A 22,868-nucleotide genomic window follows, 5' to 3' on the forward strand; every position below is an offset into this window, starting at 1 on the left:
CGCGGCGGCCAGTGGGCGGGGCTCGCGGGCGTCACGTGGGGCAGCGGGTGCCGCCGCGAGGCGCTGGCGGGGTCGGCGGCGCTCACACCGCTCGCACCGTCCGAGTCGCAGCCATGTTCGGGGGCCTGGGGCGCTGCTTCGAGGAGGATCCCTTCTTCCGGTGAGGGGGCCGGCCAGGGGCTTCCCGCCGCCGGGGGAGACGGGTCGGGCTGGCGGGCCGCGGGCCCCGGGCCCCAGCCCCGCGGGGGTCTGAGGGGGCGGCCGGGGTCTGAGGGGGCGGCCGGGGTCTGAGGGGGCGGCCGGGGTCTGAGGGGGCGGCCGGGAGGCCGCCGCCTGAGGGAGCGATTCGAGGGTCTTGTCGCCCCGTGCGGGGTTAAACCGCCGGTGTGGGTCACGGCCGTGCTTCTCTGGTTACCCCAAGCGAGCGAAGGTGCGGAGTGCCCTTTAAAGCTTTGTAGGGGTTAAATTCTTGCCAGTGATTTTAAACATCAGGATCTTGTCTCTTACTCCCCTCTTCAGTAATGCTTGTAATATTTACTGTCTCATAGTGCAGCAAAGAACTTAATTTCTTAGTGACATCTACTGAGAAGAAATCTTCACCTCCGTTGCTTTGAGTTTCTTGAGTTTTGTTTTTTGAGTTTTGGTTTTCTCTTCAGTTTCTTAAAAAGTGGGCAGGTGCTGGATTCTAGCCTTTCTGGATTTATTTTTTTTTTTTACTGTAGGCTGTCTGTGAGCTCCTGTTGTCAGTGCACACGCTAAAGACCACACCGGGTGTTCTTGTGTTAAAACTGTGTAAGTGTGTGTGTGACATCAGTAAAGGCAAAATCTCTCCTTGTACCGATTTCCTGAACGGATGTCGATGCTTTGGCTCAGCAGATGTTTTTTTTTTTGTTTTTTTTTTTAATTTCTATACCGCGGGCACAGTGGTTGTGCTGGGGGTAAAGCACATCTATGTTTTCAACCCTGAAATCAGTTTATTCCTGCTGGGAATCTTCTTTTGCCACTGGAACCTAAATCTAAGTAGTGTTGTGTAAATGCTCCCATAGAGTGCTGAGATAGCCGAAACTGCTGAAGTATCTAGTCTGGCCCCACTTTGTGTCTTTTTGTCAGAAGCTGTAATCTGTAGCGGGTAAGACTGGGATCAGAGAACTCAGAGGAGTCTGAATGATTTTAGTAAGTACCACGTCTTTAGAAAAACTACGTGGAGCTTAATTACAAGCAAAGATAAGGAGTAATGCTGGTGGGCGGACAAGGAGGGGTATCGCATCAGGCCTTGTGATGTGGGTTTGTTGACTGTATCTCTTAGTTACAGGATATTCTAGCTGAGGCTGCATTTGTACCTCTTAAAGGAGAATCTACTGCTTCGCTGCAAAAGCACATTACTAGCGGTGGGACAGTTTCTAAAGCTGTGCAAGGTGGATTAGTACACTTGGTTTCTAGGAATACGCATGCTATTATAACAATTCACCTGTTGTGTGCAGGATACACTATGCAGAAAGTGCACTATGCAAATCCTCTGCATGAAATGAAAATAAAAATGGAAATTCTTGTTTGTAGTAATTTGTAGCGTGCTTTTAAAATATCAGTTGCTCTCCTCTTATTTATTAACTTTTATTGTAGCTGCAGATGCAGTTTAAATTGGGAGGGGGGGAGGGAAGATTACAGAAGATAAGAGGAAGGGAGTGTGTGTGAGAGAGATGAGAGAGACTGATACTGAGATTCATTTCCTTGGCACTGTCCTTGTAAGTCTGTTTTGCATATAGTTAAGGAAATCAGCTTATTACTTCAGATAAGATTAGCTTCCAAAATAGTGTAATACTAAGCTTCTCTTGCCTCAGAAGGAGAGGTTTTGACTGCTGAACTGGAAATAGTGCCTGGGTTAAAAGAAATGTCTCTGTGAGCAGCTGCCCTGGGGAAGTGCTGGCCAAGGGCTGCCCAGGCCCAGCTGAGTTTCATCCCAAATAGCCTGGACAGGTGCAGAAGTTGCATCTTCTCTGCCAAGTGCAGTTGGCATCTGTTTTTAATTTACCAATGCTCAGCTCTTGTTTTATTGTTCCAGATGTTATATCCAGTGTGTTTCTGCAATTTCAGGCTTACACAACTTCCTAAGGAAAAAAAAATTATATATATATATAACAGCAAGTACAGTTTTCAAAAATAGTTAACTGAATTTATTGTTCTAGGACACTGATTGTCAACTGACCAGAAACATACGCTCAAGTAAGGAATAACGTTGTGTTTTTACTGTAACACTGTGAAAGGTTTCAGCTGGAACATAGAGCCTTAAGCCTGAATCATACAAGAACTTACCAAGTGAGGTGCATCTTAGTGGAAATCCTCACTTGCATCTGTGTTAGCAGCATCAGCCTTTTAAATCTCTTTCTCTGTAGAGTAGACATACTTGTTTGAGACTGCAATGATCTGAGAGGCTGAACATTTTTGTTCCCTTTATTGATCCCTGCAAACACCTGAATGTCAGGTGAAGGTCAGATCAACTACTTATTAGATAAAATTTTGTTACTGCGGAATAATGGAACAACAAATGTATAAATCGTTTGTCTCCATTCAGGACTTAATTTTGAAAATAACTTACAGTGCTTAACACGTGAAAGGCACAAATTCCGTGTGCAAAACCCTTATAGAACCCCCTCTCTTCTTCCCCATCACTCTTATGATATAATAGTGCAAAGTGTGCAGAAATATGTCTGTCTCATCAAAAGTATCTTCCCTCCCCAACCCTCCCTCTAAAAAAGGTCAGATTTTAAGTCAGATGTGATCAATAGTAATTGAAGTAGGACACATTAGGACACATTCCACCTGTTGCCATCCTATAAAATCTGTGATTTGAACAAAGAATTTAAAATCTTGCATCCTCTACTGGGGAGACTTTGACTTGTTTTATATATTATTTTTTTTTTCCTGTAAGGGTGACGTACTCCTTTTGTACTTTTGTAGTTATGGTTTGAATTTTAGTCATCAGAGCCATCAACATGGTAGATCTTAATTCCTTGGAAACCTTGTCTTCCAGATAGATTCTCTGTTGACTTTCCGTTGGTTTTGCCCTACCGAAATAGTAGTATTTCTTTCGAGGTTTGACAACACTAGATTTTTGTCTTTTATGAATGGCTCCCTAAAATGTTCCTAGGGAATATATCTTACTGCCCCTATCTCTGATAGTAAGAAGCTGTACTTAAAAATTGTTTCACAGACCTTTTTTTTTTTTTTTTTTTTTAAAAAAAAAAAAAGCAGCAACAACAACAGAACTCCACTGTTTAAGATGCAGGTATGAGTGTATGAAATAGATGTAGTGGAGGGTGAAAGGCCAAGAGAAGCTGCCAAAGAAATTGAAATAAGGCAAAAAGGACAATTTCGGAAGGTATGAAGCATTATTTTATGTCAGGCGACATATATTACAGCATGTTACACACACTAAATTCAACCAGTTTTTAGTATCTATATTACATCTATGGAATCTTGTTTTGCATATGAGGTGCTGTAGATAGCTTATTTTATGAGTGTCCTACTGCTTTTGAACTGGAAGGGACTGGGAAGAAATTTTGTTATGCGTAAGTTACTGGTGGAATACCATTCATATTTATTTGTGTTTTGATAACCAAACCTATCTGAAGTTTGTGGTGTCAAAACAGATTTGATGGAAGACTGCACATACTGTGGTAGTGCTTGTGTGCCTCCCTCATTTTGGCTTGTGTAGAGACTTTTTCCATCTGTTCTTCATCCTGTGAAAAGTGAGGGGACACTTGCTGTGTGCAAGCTGCTTATCACATTAGGACCGAAGTTAAAGCTAGTAGTCATGTGAGTGGGGTAGATTAGGGTCTGCTTAATGACAACGGTAAAACTACTTCTAAACTATAAAGGTCTGTCTGCATTGGAGTGAGTTAAGTATGTTGCAAAGCTTAAAGAGATATTGTTGGATTAAAAAATCGTGTTTGAAAATTAATCCAGCATTATGTTCGTAACCTTATTTCTTTTTCACTTAAAAAGGGGGGGGGAAAAAGCAACTTTAGCCCAAGAAGAGAAAGTGCAAAGCACAGAGATCAAAGTGGCCACGTGGTGTGGAAACTAGTTTTTATGGGACTGGAGATAAGGGGTGGGGAGAACAGAAAAGCTGTTCAGGAGGCTTTCAAGAGACAATTGGGTCTTGAAGAAGTCAGAGGAACAGCCTGAAGCTTTTCTTCGTGGAGGATGAGATGTCATGGGAAAGGTTGCAGTGTCCTGGACAGAATGAGGGTATGAGGTGTCTGGGGAGTGCCAGGAAACTGATAGGAAGGAAGATGAGGTGCTATTAAGTCTAAGTAAACATACCTGGGAAATGACTGTTAATGTTAATAAAGTGCCTTTCAGCGGAATAGCAAAGGGGAAAATTAGACTGGAGATGAAGGAAGGAAATGAAGCATGTTTTTTGTATGAAGTAGTAATTTGTAGCCTTGGACCACAGGCAACAGTACTGATCATAATTGTGCTTCTGACAAAATAATATTTTGCTCCTCTTTTGGCCTCAGTTAGAAATATTTTGTTCTTGTCCAAATTAGAGAATGCAAAGAATTAAGTAAGTAATAATGGAGAGCAACTTCAGCAATGTTTTACCTGCAAGCCAAGCTTTGGGATTACTGATGGGGTTCTGCAGGATTCTGGAAATAGGTTGAGCGTTTAGAAAGAGGAGAAAAAAGGCGGGGTGAGAACTAACAGGAAAGCAAAAAGCCAGTAAGAATCCTTTTTCCTAAGCAAGCAAAAGGGATGCAAGAACATGATTCGTGGGAAAGGGAAGGCAAAGATGCAATAGTGGGTGACTAAATTAAAGAAGATGGAGCTGGCTTGAGTTTAGATGATGGTATACGTTTTTGAGCATGTGGGTCAAGGAGGATGAGAAGTAGAATGGGAGTGACCAGAAAATAAATTTGGGGGCCGAGGGGAGGAATCTAGCGGGACACAGTGGGTTCGGTGAGTAGTACTGTGCTAAGCTTTGGAAGATGAAAGTAAAGGAAAGGGGGGGGGAGAATTCTTTAAATATCAGGGGTTGGAGGTAGAAGAAGTGATAATATAGGTCAGTTTTATAGTTCCTGGCAGACAGTAAACATAGTCTGGAGTGAAAGGTGGCTGCAAAGGATGGAATATTTTTGGAAAAGATGAGGAAAGACAAAAAGCAATATGGACACCCAAGAGCATGGGAGAGCAATGAAGACAGAAGAACTAAAACACCCAACTAACCTGCAAGATGGGAAGAGGAGTGAAAGAAGTGAGAGACTGAAGAACAGGAGATTACCCAGTTGGGTCCTATGAAGAAAAAAAAAAAAAGAATTTGAATAAAGAACCATATGGAATAATTTTAAAAATTGAGTTTTAAAAATTTCAGAGTCATTGTATGTAGCTCGGAATAAACTCCAATGACTTTCTATGTGAAATATCTCATTTTCAGTGATCCTTTTGCTGCACACCATGAATATATGCGGCAGATGATGAGAAGCTTTTCTGATCCTTTTGGACGAGATCCATTTCTCAGTATAACAGATGGTGGGGAGAGAACAGTAGATCGAAGAGCACGCCAGGACTCTCAGGTTGCTGTAAGAGGAAATCGCAGAGTAAGTAGTTTCTTAATCTCTAAGGATTGCTACATGGAATTTGCATTTACTGGTAATTTAGTTGGCTTCACATTTCCATGTCTGTTAAACTTGGTCCAGTGGAAACAGAGACCTGGCTCAGTTATTGCAACCTTGGTCAGAGTGTTTCAGCACGGAGTAAAATGTGAATAATCTCTCTCTTTTGGTTCCTTAATGGCCTGTTACTTGACACTAACAAACTTCTGTTAGCACTAATAACAAGTCCGTATGTTATTGAACGTTGAATATACAATATTCTATGAAACAAACTAAACATATTTGTCAAATGTTTGGTTTAATAAATACTATGTAATAAATGTTTCTATTACAGAAAGGCATTAAAACTGTCCAATGACAGAGCCTTCTCTGAACACTTACTTCCTTTTCATGCTAACTTTACTGAAAAAAATACCTTGATATGTTTATGCCTTCATTTTGCACTTTAGTATCTTTTGTCTAGGTATTTATGTTAGTTTGATTTAACACAAACCTGTGTTTCAAACACTTAAATAGTATCTACACAGATATATTAAACCTGTTTCAATTTCGCAACTGTGAATAAAGGCTTTGCATTCTGTATTTGGTCTGATTCTTAATGTTTTCTCTAGATGTAAGACTGTAAGAATTAAAGGTCAGGGAAAATGATACAAAACCTAGTATTTCTGTAAACTACCACTGAAACTGAGAAGCTGGCAATGACCTGTGTTTTACATAAAGTATCTTTTCAACTCTCTGGGCATGCAGGACAACTATATCTTAGGCTTCCTTATCTAATTGCTGTGTTTAGAGAGGATATATGTTTGAAGTTGGTTCCTTTCCCTCCACCAGGCTAAACATTTTGCAGCTGAATGATCTCTTACTATAATGAATCACACTTGATTTTAAAAAACGGTTGGAAGACAAAACAGATTACAAGGGCTTGTGGAACTCAGCCAGCTTTGGTGGTGGTTGTTCAAGCCTAGATAGTTAGAGCTTAATAAGCATAGCTGAAACACGGACTGTCACCTACAAGTCAAAAGGGTAACTGTCAGATTCTTTCCTCTGTGCTCATACATTGACAGTTAGTTTCAAATATAGATGTTGCTGTATCTAATTAGGGCACGATCTTTCCTTTACTGAAGCAGATTCTTAGGCCTTGGTTCAATAGATGCATAAAACCAGATCAGACTTCTTATCCTTTAGAAAATGTTAAACCTTACTCTAGTATCTTGAGGGGTTTGTATCCCTTGGTTTTGGCAGTGGGGAAAAATGTGAGGCATAGAAAACCTTTATCTGTGGTTACAGAGGGGAGTTAAAGGTGCAAGAGTGCTGTGTTATTTTGATAAGCACAAAAGAATTCCACACCTGCTAAAATCTTTCCAGTATCTTTTAATCTTCCTCATGTTTCACCGAAGAGTTGTCAGATGTCACGGAAGACTCAACACTGATTATTTGAGCCTTGTTGTAGTCTCAAACTGCTTTTACTGGCTTCCCTCAAGAGATTATTCAAACACTTAAAATAATTAGATTTTTATGTAAGAAAAGATGGATATCTTTACTACCATGTAAGATATACTTTGTTAAAATTACTCATACTGATTACTGGTGTTGTAATTCAATGTTTAGTAAACTATAGCCTGCCTAAAACTACTTTGCAAGGAACAGAATTTCTTGCAGCACCTCAATGTGCATCAATATAGCATTCAAATTTGAAAATGCTTTTCCTTTCTCAAAGAGGTTTGCAGTGTCAACTTTTAGCCTTTTGGAGGGAGGGAAGGAGGAGGAAAGGATACAAGGAGGAGGAGGATTGGGGTAAAACAACTTAAGAGATACCATCATTCGTTTTTGTTTGGATATCTCATCGTAATGTATCTTGGGCAACTATTTAACAGCTTTTAGGATGTATTCTAAAATAGAGTTTACAAACTTTTTATGACTAACAACTTTATTCTTTCTGAGGATATCCTTTTGCACTTGGTATATTCTTTCCTGCCACTACGTATTAAACAGAACTGCAATCAGAGTTCATAAAGGTATTCAAGAATCTGGTAATTCCTTTCTTTTGTACTTAGTTATTGTAAAGTGTTTGGTAGTTCTGTCTAACCAGTCTTTCTTTAGGTAGGCTTTTATATATCTCTCCCATCTTTGTTTCCTGGAAACATCAGTGTGTTTTCCAGCATCTCATATAGGGATATTCAATATCAGTTGGTCAGACAGAAACTGTATTTGCTGGTGTTTATAGTTACAGCTATTTATACAACTGCAGAAGAATATAATTTGCTCACGGGGTATTTGTCTCCATGTGGTTCTGTATATGATTATAGATTTACCTAGAACTTCTTTGCAATGACCTTTGAAACTGCTGACAAGCTAGACTTCCTTTTGTTTATCACAAGGGATGTATGGATATTTTACAGAAATATCTTTTTATATTTACATTAATCTCTAGTAATACCTAAAGAGTGCTTGCAAACAGGTCAGCTGCATCACTTAATTTTTTTAAGCTCTAAAATTGTATGCCAGCCTTCTGAAATTTAATTACATAAATTTACATTAAAGGAACTATTGATTTGTTGATTTTAATGAACTTTCATTGATGGGGCTCTGTTGCATAAGTAGAATGAAGTGTTTTCAGAAAAGTGGGTGATGTCTGAAGCACCGTGCCACGTTTTAAATAATTTTAATACAGAGGTTGCTATGGTATACAAATGTTTCTCAACTTCTAGCTTTAAGTACTTTTAGTACATACATATGGGTATGACTTATTAAGTGTGGTGACAGCTATCAGTTTCCAATATCATTAGTATAAACATATTACTTCCATATACCCAGAGACTACTTCATATTATATTGTTGTAGCACATTGTAAATTACCAAGGTCCACTTCAGTGACTGTTTTTATTTGATTGGAAATGTTTAATCACCTGCTGTATATGAAAGTGCACTATGAAAGTGTACTGTATATGAAAATTACTTTTGCTGTGTTTGGTAACAAGTGTAATAACTAAAAGATGCTGGTCCTTTTTCTTCCAGGCAACAAGCTACTCCCTCATGCCCTTTGCAGGCTTTGGTAGAGTGGTTAGTATCCCAGGAGCAATAACCCTTGTAGCTCTTCCTAGCATGTGTATACTGTCTGCATAACTAAAGCATGGGCAAAGGCTAGTCTCAGTGTGCTTGTGAACTGCTCTTGGTGATAGAGATAGATACATGGAACAATATAATTCAAGAAAGATTTCTTTTTTTTAAAATTATTTTTTTATTATTAAATGAAAATGCTGGGGTAGACTAAATATGCTGATATCAAGACTGGAAAAGTTAATACTTAGCAGCTGGCTTTTCTACTTGGCATGTGTCCATTGGTGTTTGATGGATATGCATGAAATAATCCCTGGAGACAGACTCCAAACTTCTGAGTGTTGTCTGTAGATGGATGCTAGTGGCTTGGAGTGTGTTTGCGTCTGTGATAACGATAAGACCTGTAGCACTGGTCACAGCTAAGACAGGCCAGCTTCTGGAGACAGAATTTCCCCTGGAACTGGGCTTGGAATGGTTTTCAGCTGTGGTTTGTTGGGGTCTCTGGAATACCTTGTAAAAGATATGTAAAAAGTACCTGAGGAAAACCAAGTTTATTGTTATGACCCTTATGGAGGTTTTTGCTTCCTTTGGAAGTCTTTAAAGAATCCTCAGATTGAAAACCAGTAGCTTAGAGTGTGGCTCTCGCTTGCAGAGCAGGTAAAAATAAGCATGGGTCTTTGAATTTTCAGATGTAAAAGCATTACTTGTTCAGTTATATATTTGAGGCACAAACTGGCAACTTGCTGTATGCAAAAAGTGTATTAGCTACTCAAAGTTCTTCTGCTATTAACTGCACAGGCTATGGTTTTACTCCCCTTGCCCCAATCTATGGCACGTAATTCCATAGTTACAGCTGATTACTATGTAATGTCACTGGTCAGCGTCCAGACTTCTAACTGTAGAAGGCAGTTCTCTGGAGTTACTGACACTTGCAATGATTTGATGCCCTAAATTGTCTACAGTTATTGCCCAGAGGTTTTTATAGCCCTTAAGGACTCAGTTTTCTTGCTACTCAAGAAACAAATTGAAGATTTTCTATACCTGAATTTTACTTAGTTTTGTGCTTAAACCGCAGGTTTTATTTTTAAACTTTTAAATACATAACTATTTACATGAATTTATTTAAATTTAATTCTATATATTTCCAGTAGTTGGAGGAACGTGGGGTGTTTGCTATTGTAATTAGCATCCTGGTATTTTGTAGCGCCTTAGCAGTGCAAAGGGCTGCTATGTGCAGCCCAGCAGCCTGCCTTTTCCCAAAGCTGCTGGGTTTTGCAGAGCCCTTGGGAGCTGTTTTCCGTGCTTTTCTCATGGCCTCATACGTACCTATGGACCAGCTCGTGGTGGTGGCACAGCGGTTCTCCTGGGAAGCAGCAACGTGTATGTGTGTCTAAAGCTCGCCAAACAATCAGTGTGTGGTGTTTGCACTTAACTAGTGCACTCCAACCAGAGCTGCTCATGTCGGAAACCAGGAGCCCGGTAGGGAGTTTGAAAGGGTCCTGAGGAAAAGTCCATAGTAGGAGACAAAAGGCATGGCGAAAGTCATCTTTATCTTCACCACCTGCTGCACTGGAGAGGAGCCCAGAGGAGGAAGCTCATTTGGGACAACATTGCTGTCTTCCCAGATGGTCACTTAAAGTTCACCCTTTCCCTACTTACTGTCTCCCTGTCTCTGTATTTTGCTTTGTTTTCTTGCAAAGGAAGCTTTCATCAGTATATGCCATCAGCTACAGATCCTATTAAAAAAATTCTGTACATGTCAACCTGTCTTAGTATCTATCTTTCATGTAAAAATAACGAATGAATGTTTTGTTGAATACATCTATAGCATGAAGTAATTAAGCTGCCATTAAAATACCAAGTTATGGTTCTCTGATTTTTCCACAGTGCCCTTTTATGAGTAATGTACACTACTCCTGCAAAAGAACAGCTGTGTCCGCTGGGATGCGTTTTCAATGCGATTCCATGTGCATTAAGGGATTTGCATAATAGAGATAATTTGATCTTCAATAGGTTATAAGCTATGGAGAGTCATATAGTACTTTTTACAGCAGAAGCTATTTAGGTTAGAAGATATATGAAAATACTTCTTGTAAATTGGCCACAAAATGAGCTTATTTTTAATATTTGAGTGTCAAATCTTCCACGTCTGTCTTTCTAATATCTCCAATCAAGCTCCCCATGCTAGCTTTCAATTTTTCATTTGAAAAGGTGCACTTTAGCTTGTCTATGTGTGTGAATTGCAGTCTGTAAAAACCATTTTTGATGGTCTGATTTGCATTAAAAACGCACATAAAAAAAACAGCCTCAGAACTTGAAGAGCCAGAAGGCTTTGTTTTAATTTTCATGTCTTTGCTTTTAGCAGGATGCAGATTTTGGGGAACCTTTTTTTGCAATGGACAGGATGATGTCAAATATGAGAAACAGTATGCTGGAAATGCAAAGAAAATTTGTAAGTTTTTTTAAAATGTGTTCTAAAATTAATTGTATTGGAGAATGATAGTTATTTAAAATATTACTCAGTCTTACCAAGAAAAAGGTTACTAGTCTCAAGCACATAGTAAAACTTTATTTTTTTTTCCCCAGACTATATTGTGGTTGTTATTCTCTATGTTGTCACTGATTATTTCCTAACAATACTTTAAATGTATGCTTGATTCTCTAGGGCTTAGAACTGCTGTAAGTTATCTGGTTAGCTGTTGCCAGAGCTGACACCTTAAGTGAAGAAGCAGTTTAAAGTGTTACCGTGCACTTAAAAACAACAAAACCACAAACTCCTAAATGCCACCCTGCATATGGACTTTCCTCTGATTTTGTTTTCAGTGCTGCTTCTTTCTTCATAGTCTTTGAAGATAATGCTGGTATCTATTAAGTGTTGCTGAGTATATTTAGTGTGTTTTATTGGCCTCGTAAAACGACTTGTAACCATTGTTGCTCAAGTCCTATTTCACCTGAATTCTTTACACACCTTGTTATATGCTGTATGTGGCAAGACCGATGTTATAGTTTATTCATTACTAAACTATGCCAGGGCAAACGTTTGAGCAGTTGCTTATTGCTGCCCATGCTTTTTATCTGTTGTCATGTTTCCTGGCATGGGGAGACCTGTGGCCAGACAAGGCTTGGACTAGAGTGGGAGCATATCAAATGCCAAAGTCTATTCCCAACAGGCCATATTGGCAGTGCCAGGACTGAGGGTTAATTTTTTCAGGGGGATATTCTTTTTCATTATAAGATAGTCTCAGAATGTAAGAAGTACCTATTATCCACAAGTTTTAACTTTTATTAATAAGAAGTCTACATTGCTTGTAGGATGACCTATCCATCCATCCAGATGCACACACATTCAGCTCCTCCTCTGTGATGACATACTCCAAAGTAGGTGATGAACCACCAAAAGTTTTCCAGGCTTCGGCTCAGACACGCACCGCTCCAGGAGGTGTAAGTAGTGCTGAGATGCAACAAAAAGGTGGTATGTAATTATTAGAATCGAAGCTCATTTATACTAAACCAGTTTCCTGCAGGTTCTTTTTACTGGAGACAGTTACTCTTATAATTTAGAAAAACATATGTCTGTTTAAATATCGCTCTATATTAAAGGCTTCTTAAGCTAAAGTGCGATTTTGTTCCTTGTAATTTGTATGCTTCTAAGTATATGTCTAAATAAATTGTATGCCTATCAAAGACTGGAAAAATTGAGTGCCAGAACAGCTGATTCTTCAAGGCGGTCTCCAGTGTCTTTCCCTTTGCTGTAATTAATCCTCTTCTTGCACATTTAAAATTCTGTCTAAAATATAGGAGAGCAAGAGGCAGTCTATTTATGCAAAATGTGGCTTCAAATCATCCCCTTTACTCGGGCACTTTTAAAAGCTTACGTAACGCTTCAGATGGAGATGCCCTTTCATTGACTTCCTCGCAGCTGTTGCGTCTAATTCTGCTAAGAAATTTGAATTTGAATTTGAACCCTGAAGCAAGGTTCATGAAAGACTATATGTAAGCAGTAAAGGCCGTTGAGCATGATTGGCTGTGGGTTATGTTCAAGCTCAAGCAGACACTCAGTTATCAAAAAGGTTCTAATAATAATACCTATGAACACAGTGATAAGTGGTTGCCTGGGTTTCAAGCCAGTCAACATGACAACCTAGTAATTAGTTGTCCCTTCATGCTGAGAATATTGGCATCGGCTGTTATTTGTTCTGTTGTCAAGGAGAATGTCAAGAAGACCTGTCTGTGTGTAGTATATTTAGACTAGGCTTATTTTTCCCCAACAATTAATATCCAGTATTGTACGTTACTTAAGGAGTTTAGGTTTTCTTGTTTAATCTTCCTGCGTGTTGGCAGAAAGAAAATAGACTTGATCTGTGCTTTATTGGTGTATTTTCAGCCAACACGGTAGATGAGACAATTGGAGAAGCCTGTAAAACCTAACCTTTTCAAAACAAAGATATAAAAACTTTGGGGAAGAAAACTGGAATTTTTAAAAAACTTCTGGTTTTGGTTAAAAGGACACTTCCCTCTTTTGTACAGGTTAAGGAGACAAGAAAAGCACTCAGGGATTCTGAAAGTGGACTACAAAAAATGGCTATTGGTCATCATATTCATGATCGTGCTCACGTCATTAAAAAATCAAAGAACAGCAAGACTGGTGATGAAGAAATGAATCAAGAATTCATCAACCTGGATGAAAGTATGTCTTTTTATGCAGTTCTCTAATGGGCTTTACACTGTTGTTTCATGTACCAATTCTGAAGTTCCAGCTTCAGACATCTTAAAAGGGACTGTTTTTCAGACAATCTGCAAGTCTGCAAATCAAGTTTCCACAGTTGATATAAATTTGGACAAACTAAGTTAAAGTAACTAGTTAGACTTGAACATGTGTTACAATGCCTTAGGTACTGTTTGTTTGTACAGTAGCTGCTCATATTTGGAAGTACTTTAATGTTTTATGGTTTCAATCAAACTTTTAACAGAATTTTACTACTTGCTGTGTGTTTGTGGCTAACATAAAACACATTTAAGAAATGTGTGGTTAAAATGTGAATATACTTCTACAACACGGTGACTTTCAGGTTTTTTATTTTTATCTTCTGAACGTAATCTTACTGCAGTGAGCTTTTAGTTGTCTTTTACAGATCCCCTAGAAATAGTTTGTGGGCCATGTGGAAAGTCACAGACCACAAGTTTAAAAAACACTGTTCAAAAAACCTGATTTCCATTTCATGTTTTTTCCTATCTTGTTTGCATTTATTAAAAATAAAAACAAACTCTAACTGTTTTTCAGATGAGGCCCGGACCTTTGATGAGGAGTGGCAGAAAGAGATTATGAAGTTCAAGCCATCTAGGACTAGATGCAATTTAGAAGCTCCAAAGTACAGAAGTATTCATCACATACCCAAGGAAGATGGATCACGAAGGTAAAAATAGTTTCCTACCAGAATTAAGGAAATGCTAGAAACAGAATGAAAATCCAATTCGGAAGCAATCTGTTTATGAACAAACAATGCTTACTGGCAATCTGAGGAGAAATAGAATCATAGAGTGGTTTAGGTTGGAAGGGACCTTAAAGACCACCTAGTTCCACCCCCTGCCCTGGGCAGGGACACCTCCCACCAGACCAGGTTGCTCCAAGCCCCATCCAGCCTGGCCTTGAACACCTCCAGGGATGGGGCAGCCACAGCTTCTCTGGGCAACCTGGGCCAGGGGCTCACCACCCTCACACTCAAGAATTTCTTCCTGAAATGGCATGGTTTATTGCTCCTTTTCTCATGATGCCACAATAAACAGTATAAGGCAGTATTTTGTTAACTAAATTTTGAAGAAATATAGTATTTTTGACTTTGAAAATTACTTAATGAATTGATAAGCTAAAATGGTGAGTGTTTTTTATGGAGAAATATGGTGGTGCTCTTAGCTCAGTTATGCACAAATGTTGTACAAGTATCATATGGTGGTTGTGATTTTTTGTTGTTGTTTGTTTCAGAGAGAAACCACTTGCAGTTGCAGGTTCCAGGGAGCCCAGAGCTTCTTTGGAGAATCTCAGTGTGAAAGGAACACACGTCCCCATCAAAAGCAGCAAAAAATAAATTGCTTCCATTCTCCATTTGAATGGAGTTTCTTCAGAGGAGATAATGGTGCTGCATTGCTTATGTTCATATAACTATACACGTATATATGACCAATCTCTGTTTTTTGTTTTAGGAAGTATTAGCGTGCCTTGCTACTCCGATCTTTTGACAACTTACTGTTCTTGAAAACTTCAGATCCTTGGTTAAACCATCTAGTTCCAGTAAATTAAAAAACTGACAACCTTCCACTTAAAAGCACTTTAATGAATTATCACTAATTCTGGGGTGGGATGTTTGTGTTGTTTTTTTTTTTAAAAAAAAAAAGCTTTGATTAGCAAGATTTTTCTACTAGAACTGCACCAGTCTTAGACTTTTTATTAAGCCTGGTAATGAAACTACTTTTTTCCCCACACTCTGTAACTTGGACAGAAAGTAAATTCTCTCTTTATTTTGTGTGGCTGAAGTAATTATTAATGTTCTGGGTTATACAGCAATTAACAGCAATTTGAAAGCACTGTAGTCCCTATATATATATATATCTATCTTTAAAATCATATTTAAATTGTTATAGAATTCCCAGATTCACCTTGATTTTTAATATGAAGAAAAGTGAGAGGAATACTAGAATGACAAATACTTCAAGTAAGTTTTCGTTTATCAGCATTCTTACGTTCATAAGCTCGGCTTGCACCTCTTCTTTTCTGTGCCTACACTGTCAGTTTTGTACTTCTGATTCCTGGCCTGTTTCCTCTGGAGGTGGCCCACTATTTTTCATTCTTGAAGATTCTCTGTAGTAGCTTTCAATTATTCTGTAATAATGCCACTGTGTCTCAATCCCAGCTGTAACTATTAGTTATTAATCAGAAAAATATGTGGGAGAAATTGGTTGAGTGGGCAGTAGTTTAACTGGATAAGGAATGATTACACCATTTCTTCTGCTTTAAAAAGCTAAAAGCCCTGCATGCAGGAAACCATTTCCCCCCACAGCTGAGATGAGATGTGTTTGTAAATCTAACGCTTGATCTCCCTTGACCTTGTTGTTATTGTTTGGTTAAAGAGCCTGCTGTTCTAGAGGAAAGCCAACTGTGTGACTGAGAACACAAAATGTCTTTGTATTGCAAGCGTTAAGTTTGTGTGCTGTTTTTTAATGCAGAATTGATCCCCATGTTGTAGCGTAAATAACTTCTGTAGACTATACCATAATAGCATTAGCACTGTAGCATATTTCAAGGCTAAAACATTCTAAAATAGCCTTTAAAAAGGCACTATTTATATTATAAAAGAAAATGTTTAGTAAGTCAAGATTAATATTTGTTTGTCCAAAAAGGAGGTGGCCTTTAAATCCTGTCTTTCTGCAGGTTCCCCAGATTATTTAATTCTGTGTTTATTAATGTGCAAAAAGAATAAAAGGTACTTTTGTTAAACTCTGACAAGGGAAAGACAGTTGTTTATTTGCTTGTTTAATGCAATGGTCTCTTCCCGTTGGAGCAAATACTAGTGGCAGTAAGTTTATACAATTGAACCATCCTATGGGCAGTCGAGGTAAGGGGGTGCTAAGGGGGCGGCAACCTCTGACAGAAGGACAGGCTGAAACGGGGGGAGATCACAGTCCGGCTTGCCAGAACCCTGAATCTAAAGGATGCTCTTACTCCTTAAAAAGTAAGAGTACAACTCTAGGGCCTGATCTTCCATACACTGAAGCCAACATGGATTTTGCAATAAATGTCACTGAGAATGTAAGGGCATGGAGGCATTTTCCAGGTACATCACTAAAACTTCCCTGTAATAAACAGCAGAAAAGTTTTTTTTCATTTGGCAATTTCAAAAGAAACCTTTGATTTGGGAGACGCTGCTTTACTAAGATTAAAAATCATCATACGTATACATAATCAATAAAACAAGTCAAGTATATATGTAGTGTAAAGAGGCTAATATTCATTACAGATTATTCTGTTATGCAAAACAACGCTCTAAAATGTAAGGCAAAAGAAATTGTTCTATGTAGAAGCATCTCAAACTGTAATTCTTTAATAAAGTTATTTATTATTTATGGTTATTGTTTGGCTTACTCTACACCACAAAAGGACTTGTGCATTATTTATTTTGGGCTGCTTTGAAACATTCCCATATGAGACACCAATAGCAACACAATGAGGGAAAAATATGCGCCTCAGTTTCCAGAAGGGAAACATGCATTTACCACAAAAAAAGTTTATTAAAAGGAAGCAGATGGGGGTGGAACTTGAGTCTGGTGCTGGCTGGGCTGTTTCTCTGCTTCAGAACTGCTCTTGGAGTCTTCTCTGGTATGAAAACCCAACTGTTCTTGATGCACTCTGAACAGTGGGGGTTTTGTTGGTTTTCTTTTTTTTTAATAACACTTGAGAATATAGGTACACACTATAGCTTCCTTGAGGTATGACATGAACCTTGGCGTGCTATCTGTTCAATAGCCATCACATGCATGCTCTTGATGCTAGATGTGAGAATTTCTCTTTCATCGTGTTGTCTACTAGAAGGAAGTCACACACAGTAACGGATCAAAGAGCTGGGTTATTCTGTTTGTCTGTCTCTAATGCCGACTTAACCGAAACTTTCTTGCTATATTAACACAACATTCAAAGTGTTATAAATTGGTACCTGTGCTCCACCCAGCACCATCCTACACAAAGGGCTACGAAGATGACCAAAGTGCTGGAGCCCCTCTGCTGTGAGGACAGGCTGAGAGAGTTGGGGTTGTTCAGCCTGGAGAAGAGAAGGCTCCGGGGAGACCTTAGAGCCCCTTCCAGTCCCTAAAGGGGCTACAGGAGAGATGGGGAGGGACTCTGGATCAGGGAGTGGTATGATGGGACATGGGCTAATGGCCTCAAGCTGAAAGAGGGTAGATTTAGATCGGATATCTGGAAGAAATTCTGTACTGTGAGGGTAGTGAGGCACTGGCCCAGGTTGCCCAGAGAAGCTGTGGCTGCCCCATCCCTGGAGGTGTTCAAGGCCAGGCTGGATGGGGCTTGGAGCAACCTGGTCTGGTGGGAGGTGTCCCTGCTCAGGGCAGGGGGGTGGAACTTACAACGCAAAACATTCTGTGATTCTATGTCTTCAAACGTTGCCATCAGCGAGCTTCAGCATCATGAATCCTAATTACTCTGTCAAGGTCGCTAATTAAAATACTAACGGCCTCGGTCCCAAGAAATCCTTAGGGACCAGTCCAGCAGGAACCTTCCCCCTCATCCCCTCTCCTCTATCGCGACCCCATACCGTCGTTTCCCAGCTCTCACCGTTCGCTGCCGCTTCCCCCGCCTCCCGGCCCGGCCGCGCTCCGCATGCGCGGTGCCCCGGAAGCGGCGGCGGGGCTGACCGGGGCGGCGGGGACGGAGCCATGCTGCGGGTTCTGCGGGCCGGCCTGGCGCGGCGGCGCCTGCAGCAGCAACACCAGCTGCAGGTACCGGCCGCCGCCATTTCGTGAGGGGCGGGACGGGACGGGACGGGACGGGACGGGACGGGACGGGACGAGGCAGCGCGGGCGCCCTGAGGAGGAGACTGCGAGGGACGCGGCCCGGAGGGGCCTGGCGAAGCCTGTGAGGGCCGAGCTCGTCCAGGCGTGGGGCCGAGGTGACCGCGGGGAGGCCGGACACGAGATGTCGGGTTCCCGCGGCGCGGGGCCGTGTCGGCCTCCCCCGTCCCCAGGGCGGCGGGAGGGAGGTGAAGAGCCGCGGAGGAGGGGACGGTGGCAGGGAGGGAACAGACCCCTCCGAAAGCACCGCAGGAAAACCTGCAGCCGCTCGGTCGAATGAGGTGGAGGAAAAGTGGGGAAGTCCGGGAATGTACAGCGGGATTGGAATGTGGGACTTGGCGCGGAGGGGCTGCCTGGTTTCGCTGAGCCAGGTGCGGGGCTCAGAAGTGGCCCTGTGGGCGCTTGGGGAGGCCGTTTTGCTTTGAATGACCGATTTGCCATACGTTGATTGGAGGCCATAGAAAAACAGTTTGGCTGGAAGTTTATTTGTCGGCACAGCACGCTGTGTTTGATCTGCTCCCGTTTAAAACATCTCTTGCCTTTCAGTTTCTCCTGAACTCCTGCAGGCACTGCTCCTCGGGAGTCCTCCCCAATGAGAGGATCCGCAACATCGGCATCTCGGCCCACATCGACTCGGGGAAGACGACGTTAACGGAGCGAATCCTCTTCTATACGGGCAGGATAGCGCAAATGCACGAGGTGGGTTTTCACAGAATCACAGAATGGTCGGGGTTGGAAGGGACCTCTGGAGATCATCCAGTCCAACCCCCTGCCAGAGCAGGGTCACCCACAGCAGGTGGCACAGGAACGCGTCCAGGCGGGTTTGGAATGTCTCCAGAGATGGAGACTCCACCACCTCTCTGGGCAGCCTGTGCCAGGGCTCTGTCACCCTCAAAGTACAGAAGTTCCTCCACATGTTTAGGTGGAACTCCCTGTGCTCAAGTTTGTGCCCATTACCTCTTGTCCTCTTGCCGAGCAGCACTGAAAAGAGCCTGGCCCCATCCTTTAAGTATTTATAAACGTTGATACAAACGCTGATATAAGCGTTTTGGAGGAGTCCAGAGCAGAGCTGCTCTTGGAGGCCATTGCGATGTTGCCGTGACTCATTCGAATGCAGGGTGTAGTGCATGGGGTGGGGGAGCCATGCTTGGTGGGCCCGGTGAGGTGCTTCTGGCCAAGCTGGAGAGGGAGTCCTAAAAATATGCTGGTTTCCCTGATACCCCTTTAAAAATAAGTGGGTGGCAAGGAGATTGAAAGTAATCCTTCCTTTACTGCAGTGTTCTCCCTCTTTCACAACGCTTCAAATCTTATTTCAAGACTTACTTCTCCCTTACTATCTCTATGGTAAATATACAATGGAAGATAGATATTTCCTTTGATGTCGTCAAAGATGACTGTGAGAAACAGAGGACATGAGGATGTAATTTTTAGCTTCGTGTGTGTTAGCCTGTTAAATTTACAGTGAAGCATAATTTGCATCAGATTTCTGATAACCTTTTTCAGGAATGATCCTCAGGACAGCAAAATGCATTGAAGTTGCAGGTGCAGCTGCAATAAAAACCAACACCAAACTTGTTTGTATTTCAGGAATTACAAGTGATTCTGCCATGTCTGCTTTTCTTCACTGCATGAAAGATGATGCGCAGTATATAAAGCATCACCCTTGCACATGTGAAATTCTTAGTAAACTCCTGTGGACTAAATTTTTTCTTTTTCTTTTCCTTTTTTTATTTTTTGCTAAGGTGAAAGGTAAGGATGGAGTTGGAGCTGTCATGGATTCAATGGAGCTTGAGCGACAGCGCGGAATCACAATTCAGTCTGCAGCAACATACACCATGTGGAAAGACACCAACATCAACATCATAGACACACCAGGTAATGACAGTTCTGAACGCATTAAGATTCCTGTTCCTTCATGTATACAAAGAGCATAGTGCCATCTTTGTGTTCGTTAGTCACTCAAGTTGAGCTAATAGGACTCTACAGATGGAGACCGATTCTGTTGGCTGTTGCTCTTTTCTGCAGTAATGAAGCTCATTACCTTTTATCGCCTATGAATAATGGGGTTTTTTTGTTACTCAGGACATGTGGACTTCACAATTGAAGTGGAGAGATCTTTGAGAGTTCTCGATGGAGCTGTTCTGGTTCTCTGTGCTGTTGGAGGAGTTCAGTGCCAGACAATAACTGTGAACAGGCAAATGAAACGTTATAGTGTGCCATTTTTAACATTCATCAATAAACTGGACAGACTGGGCTCTAATCCAACCAGAGCTGTGCAGCAGTTGAGGTATTTATCACTTAAAATTATTTGTGAAATAATTCTGAATAATTCATATAGCAGATTAATACTAAGAATATTGAAAAGCATTATCTTGTGGGGTCTATAGTCACAGTTTTGGAGGATAATACCTGATTTGAGGTTAAATCTTAAACTGACCTATAATAAGTCTCCATTTTCTCAAGGAAAACAAGTGTTAGTGTCAGCCCAGGCTTGCAGTGACTGAGAGTGGGGCGTTTGATATTTATTTTGTTGATGGAACTATATTTGGAGCCACTTTGAAAACAACCTTTACGTTTTCCGTAGATCCTGATAGCAAATGTGCTGTAGCCCACAGCAGGGAGATGACATAGGGTTGGACGGTTTCTTGTTCGGATACCAGAAGTTCGGATACCCTACCTGCAGCCTTTCTGTGCCTAATTTAATCTGGGAGATAAAGTCATTAACATGCATTAAGGGAGAAGCAACTCCCATAATCAAGTAATTAATCTGAAACCAGTTTGCACTGCCTTCTTTCCCATGAAAGCTGATCACTCTGTGGGATACAGAGGGCTGGCAGTCACTCAGGTTAAAATGCAACTAGGCGTTTTCATCAGCTTTGGTAGGTTTTTGGCACTGTCCAAAGAACAAAAGATAGGGATATTGTAGGGATGGGATGTTGTTCAAAGACCATCTGGAGGACGTATATAGAAATGACTTTTCTCTTGAACTAATTTGTATTTGCTCACTTTTTCAGATCCAAGTTAAAACACAATGCGGCTTTTGTTCAGATTCCAATGGGGCTGGAGGGAAACTTTAAAGGAATTATAGATCTTATTGAAGAAAGAGCTATATATTTTGATGGTGCTCTTGGGTAAGTTTTGAAACTTGCATATTTCTTAGCTGGAGCAACTCTTCGTATGAGTGATGCTACCTAGAGTTTCTCTTCAGAGGTGAAAAAGCCTGCCCTTTAGAAAGTTAGGGATGTAGTTTGTGCTTGGGCTGAAATATCACCCTTCAGCTCTCCAAGTTACAGCAAAGTGATTCTGCAGGGTCAGGTTTAGTGATGGGTAGCTGCAGCGTGAATTGTTGGCTACCTGCAGTAGCGTGAAAGGGTGGTAGCCACGCTTGCCACCCTGAGAAATAGGGGACTTGCTTCATAACGGGAACCGATAGTGTATGTTTGGCTTGAGCTTACTGGGATGAAGATAAGATGTGGGTGAGGTTGTTGAGCAGGTTATCCTGCATCCTTGCAAACTCCTGCCGTGAGTGGGAAGAAACTGTCTTCTGCTAAAGCATCAAAGATAACACATTGATGTTCTTCAGTGACTTTTCTTTCAATATCCATGTCAATGGTGAAATCTTTTTGGTCAGGCTGGTCATCACAATAATTAGTGATTGAAAGGTTGATTTGTGTGGTATTCCTTTAGAGTGGTTATGTTATTTATGTATGCGTAGCCAGACTCTTCGGTATGATGAAATTCCAGCTGAGTTCAGAGCTGAGGCTGCAGAGAGACGTCGGGAGTTGATCGAATGCGTTGCTAACTCGGATGATCATCTTGCAGAGCTGTTTTTGGAAGAAAAGATTCCTACAGCTGCTGAGTTAAAGGTAACTTTATTGTGGTTATTCTTGCTGTAGCAGTTATCTCGCTCTTTTGTGTCCCTATTCCCCCTCCTCCCCATACTCCAATAAAAATTCCTGGAAGTCATGAAGAAATCTTGTTCACTTGAGTTCTCTGGTGTGAGTGTCACCTCCCACAGGTGGACTTCCATTTCACTCCCTGTTGAAGGGCCCATTCCAAATGTGTTTTTCATTTGCTTTGTAAAGTCTGAGCCTGCATGTGCCCTTTAGGGACCAGCAAATGGCTTAAAGGTATATCTGGTAATTTTTGTCATTCTGGTACCTTGCCATGTTACACCTTGATGGGTCTGGCTTGCTTCACATCCCACAGCAGGTCAGTTGTTGAGATGCCATAAGTTGTCTTTGTGCCTAGGAGATCCTGCCTTACTTTGTATTTGCATTGCTTACATCCACCTGAGGTGAAAAGAGCAATACAGTAGAAGGGAGCTGGAATGACTTGACTTGGAGACTCCAGAGGAAGTGAATCCAGGTCAAAATACAACTTTCAAAAAAGAAGAGTTGCATTTCTTGAAAGAGGGGAAAAAATGATACATGATTAATTTTATGAAATACTTCAGATATGGAATGGCAAACATGCCAACATAAAGGGATGCTTACAGAAAAGTATTTGTTCTCGGGACGATTTGGTGTCGCTGTTTCTTCAAGCGCATGTCCACATAATAAAAGGCGGTAGGGAGACCGAGGAAGATCAGCTGCAGCTGTACAGTCTTTGTGCAAGTCCTGCCAC

At 41.1% G+C, this 22,868-nt stretch overlaps 2 protein-coding genes and 1 long non-coding RNA gene across 6 annotated transcripts in view; 2 read left to right on the forward strand and 1 right to left on the reverse strand.

Moving 5' to 3' along the window:
- On the forward strand, positions 1–16,784 carry MLF1 (myeloid leukemia factor 1). 4 transcript variants are annotated; one of them, XM_063337412.1, is made up of 8 exons: positions 1–160; positions 5,435–5,597; positions 8,628–8,672; positions 11,032–11,121; positions 11,982–12,110; positions 13,197–13,356; positions 13,951–14,083; positions 14,650–16,784. In XM_063337412.1, exons 1-8 carry the CDS (start codon positions 114–116, stop codon positions 14,750–14,752), a joined length of 870 nt encoding a protein of 289 aa, XP_063193482.1. In that variant the 5' UTR covers positions 1–113; the 3' UTR covers positions 14,753–16,784. The 4 variants fall into 4 exon arrangements, with proteins under 4 accessions (XP_063193482.1, XP_063193483.1, XP_063193484.1 ...); XM_063337413.1 differs by having other exon boundaries at positions 11,035–11,121; XM_063337414.1 differs by lacking the exon at positions 8,628–8,672.
- LOC134516805 (uncharacterized) lies at positions 1,790–18,036 on the reverse strand. Its single transcript, XR_010071445.1, has 3 exons — positions 18,007–18,036; positions 5,227–5,292; positions 1,790–2,105 (listed from the first exon to the last, which is right to left on the reverse strand). It is a non-coding gene; the product is annotated as an uncharacterized LOC134516805 (long non-coding RNA).
- GFM1 (G elongation factor mitochondrial 1) overlaps positions 18,020–22,868 on the forward strand; it is a 24,663-nt gene continuing 19,814 nt past the window's right edge. The window contains exons 1-6 of the mRNA XM_063337408.1: positions 18,020–18,170; positions 18,789–18,941; positions 19,985–20,117; positions 20,325–20,529; positions 21,257–21,373; positions 21,958–22,108. Coding sequence (XP_063193478.1) covers positions 18,108–18,170; positions 18,789–18,941; positions 19,985–20,117; positions 20,325–20,529; positions 21,257–21,373; positions 21,958–22,108 — 822 coding nt within the window. The 5' untranslated portion in view covers positions 18,020–18,107. The remainder of the gene's footprint in view (positions 18,171–18,788; positions 18,942–19,984; positions 20,118–20,324; positions 20,530–21,256; positions 21,374–21,957; positions 22,109–22,868) is intronic.

This window comes from Chroicocephalus ridibundus, chromosome 6, assembly GCF_963924245.1.
Source record: "Chroicocephalus ridibundus chromosome 6, bChrRid1.1, whole genome shotgun sequence".
In the NCBI taxonomy this organism is placed as follows: Eukaryota; Metazoa; Chordata; class Aves; order Charadriiformes; family Laridae; genus Chroicocephalus; species Chroicocephalus ridibundus.

Excerpts from the sequence above, each read along its gene's own strand:
- MLF1 (XM_063337412.1), top strand. The coding sequence starts at position 114 with ATGTTCGGGGGCCTGGGGCGCTGCTTCGAGGAGGATCCCTTCTTCCG. Across the intron at positions 12,111-13,196 it reads CACGCACCGCTCCAGGAGGT|GTTAAGGAGACAAGAAAAGC; the intron begins GTAAGTAGTGCT and ends TCTTTTGTACAG. Across the intron at positions 14,084-14,649 it reads AAGGAAGATGGATCACGAAG|AGAGAAACCACTTGCAGTTG; the intron begins GTAAAAATAGTT and ends TGTTTGTTTCAG.